Here is a 2,500-nt window from a genome sequence, read left to right as displayed (position 1 = left end):
GAGGTGAGCGCTCCGGCTCCTCCCCCTCGCTCTGCGCAGGGGCGTCCAGCTTCGTGGGACAGCCCCATTAAGCTGCCTGGAAGCGCCTGGCGAGCTCCTGATTGGTGGAATCTGATCAGCTGTCCTGTGAGGTCAGGGTTGGGGAGGAGGCCTCCGGGTAGTGGAGTAGCTCTCCAGGGGCCTCATCTATAAACGTTGTGTTTATGAACGCGGATGCCATTTTCTATGCAACCTTTGGGGTTTATAAAACACAAACTTGGCGGGAGAATGAGGGAGAAGGTGCGGTCCTCTGCGTGACCCCTGACCCCTGCTACACACTTCTAGAGACGACGCACCACGGCTCAGATGACAGAAGGATGGAACTCGAGAAAGGCTTTGAAATTGATACCATTATTTGAGATTTTACTAACATTGCCATGGAGAGATGGATGCTACTATTTTTAACCCCGCTATGTTGCAAAATAACCCCTCGAATATGTTGTACAGTTTAATAGGGAATCATATAACCCCCTCATATATACCCTCGGTATATCAGGGGCCCCTGGAGCGGAGTTGGAGAACGATGCTTCATAGTGACATGAATCAAACGCACCCGTCATGCTGGATTAAGAGATGCACTCAGACGCTTCTATACAGACACACATGGAGATATTTAGTGAGATAATAAATCAACTTTCCTTTCTCCACTCTCCCCCAACCTCTCTCTATCTTCTCATCTCTCTATCCCCTGTCTCACTCTGCTTCTCTCTCTCTGCCCTCCTTCTCTCCTCCCCTCCCTCTCTCCTCATCCCCTCCCTTTCCTCCTCTTCCTCTCTCCTCCTCCTCCTCTCTCCTCCCCTCCCTCTCTCCTCCTCCTCCTCTCCCTCTCTCCTCATCTCCCCTCCCTCTCTCCTCTCCTCCCCTCCCTCCCTCCTCCTCCTCTCTCTCCTCCTCCTCCTCCTTCTCCTCTTCCTCCTCTCTCCTCCTCCTCCTCCTCTCTCTCCCTCTCTCCTCCTCCTCCTCTCTCTCCTCCTCTCTCTCCTCTCTCCCTTCCCTCTCTCCTCCTCCTCTCTGTGTGCGCATCTCTCCCTTCCCTCTCTCCTCCTCTCTCTCCCTCTCTCCTCCTCCTCTCTCTCCCTCTCTCCTCCTCCTCTCTGTGTGCGCATCTCTCCCCTCCCTCTCTCCTCCTCCTCTCTGTGTGCGTGTCTCTCTCTCCCAGGCGATAGCCGGCATGGTGACGGAGGAGCACCTGGTGGAGGGCAGACTCTACCCCCCCCTCAACAGCATCAGGGAGGTGTCCTTCAAGATCGCTGTGAAGGTAAGCGGTCTCTCCTCACTCAGCCTGCTGGCTGGTCTCTCCTCACTCAGCCTGCTGGCTGGTCTCTCCTCACTCAGCCTGCTGTCTGGTCTCTCCTCACTCAGCCTGCTGGCTGGTCTCTCCTCACTCAGCCTGCTGGCTGGTCTCTCCTCACTCAGCCTGCTGGCTGGTCTCTCCTCACTCAGCCTGCTGGCTGGTCTCTCTCTAGTGTGCCCTGGTCTCTCCCCCAGTGTGCCCTCAACACGCCTTCTGCCCAGAAAGCAGCGTTGTTGCTTTGACCTGCGACCAGATGAATGTTTGAGATCCTCACGTCACATGATCACTCCTCTTTCTCCCCCCTCCCATCCTCTCCTCCGCTCTCTCCTCCCTCTCTTCTCCCTCTCTTCTCCCTCTCTCCTCCTCTCTTCTCCCTCTCCTCCTCTCTCTTCTCCTCCTCTCTTCCCTCCTCCCTCTCTCCTCCTCTCTTCTCCCTCTCTTCTCTCCTCCCTCTCTCCTCCCTCTGTCCTCCTCTCTCTCTTCCCAGATTGTGGACTATGCCTATAAGCACAACATCGCCTCCCTCTACCCGGAGCCCAAGGACAAGGAGGCGTTTGTTTTGTCTCACATCTACAGCCCCGACTACGACTCCTTCACCCTGGACAAATACGAGTGGCCACAGGACGCCATGAACGTCCAGGATGTGTGAGGTCACTTCCTCTTCCGGTCTCTCAGCGTGACACGACGGAGCTACACACACGCAACGCGCCTTCCCACACACCCACGTACAGAAACACACACACACACACACACCCACGTACAGAAACACACACACCCACGTACAGAAACACACACACCCAAGTACAGAAACACACACACACACCCACGTACAGAAACACACACACACACACCCACGTACAGAAACACACACACACACACACACACACCCACGTACAGAAACACACACACACACACACCCACGTATAGAAACACACACACACCCACGTATAGAAACACACACACACACACGTACAGAAACACACACACACATACAGAAACACACACACACACATACAGAAACACACACACACCCACATACAGAAACACACACACACACACACACACATACAGAAACACACACACACCCACGTATAGAAACACACACCTGCTGCAGCTTTGTCAGAGTTAGGATATTTACGTATACGTCATACATTCTTAGTTTTCCTC

The 2,500-nt window shown here is 54.2% G+C and overlaps 1 protein-coding gene across 1 annotated transcript in view; it reads left to right on the top strand.

Annotated features, from left to right (window-relative positions):
* The window catches only part of LOC311320559 (NADP-dependent malic enzyme-like), a gene marked incomplete at both ends in the record, with an annotated part of 9,905 nt that extends 7,923 nt beyond the window's left edge, over nt 1-1,982 (top strand). Inside the window, 3 exon segments of the mRNA XM_084452339.1 lie at nt 1-3; nt 1,199-1,297; nt 1,821-1,982. The exon segment at nt 1-3 is cut by the window's left edge and continues 171 nt beyond it. Coding sequence (XP_084308465.1) covers nt 1-3; nt 1,199-1,297; nt 1,821-1,982 — 264 coding nt within the window.
* Nucleotides 1,983-2,500: the final 518 nt, after the last annotated feature.

Source organism: Borostomias antarcticus (genome assembly GCF_949987555.1).
Source record: "Borostomias antarcticus genome assembly, chromosome: 17".
Lineage (NCBI taxonomy): Eukaryota > Metazoa > Chordata > Actinopteri > Stomiiformes > Stomiidae > Borostomias > Borostomias antarcticus.
The sequence above is the reverse complement of the archived record's forward strand: the minus strand, read 5'-3'. Positions and strand labels throughout refer to the sequence as shown.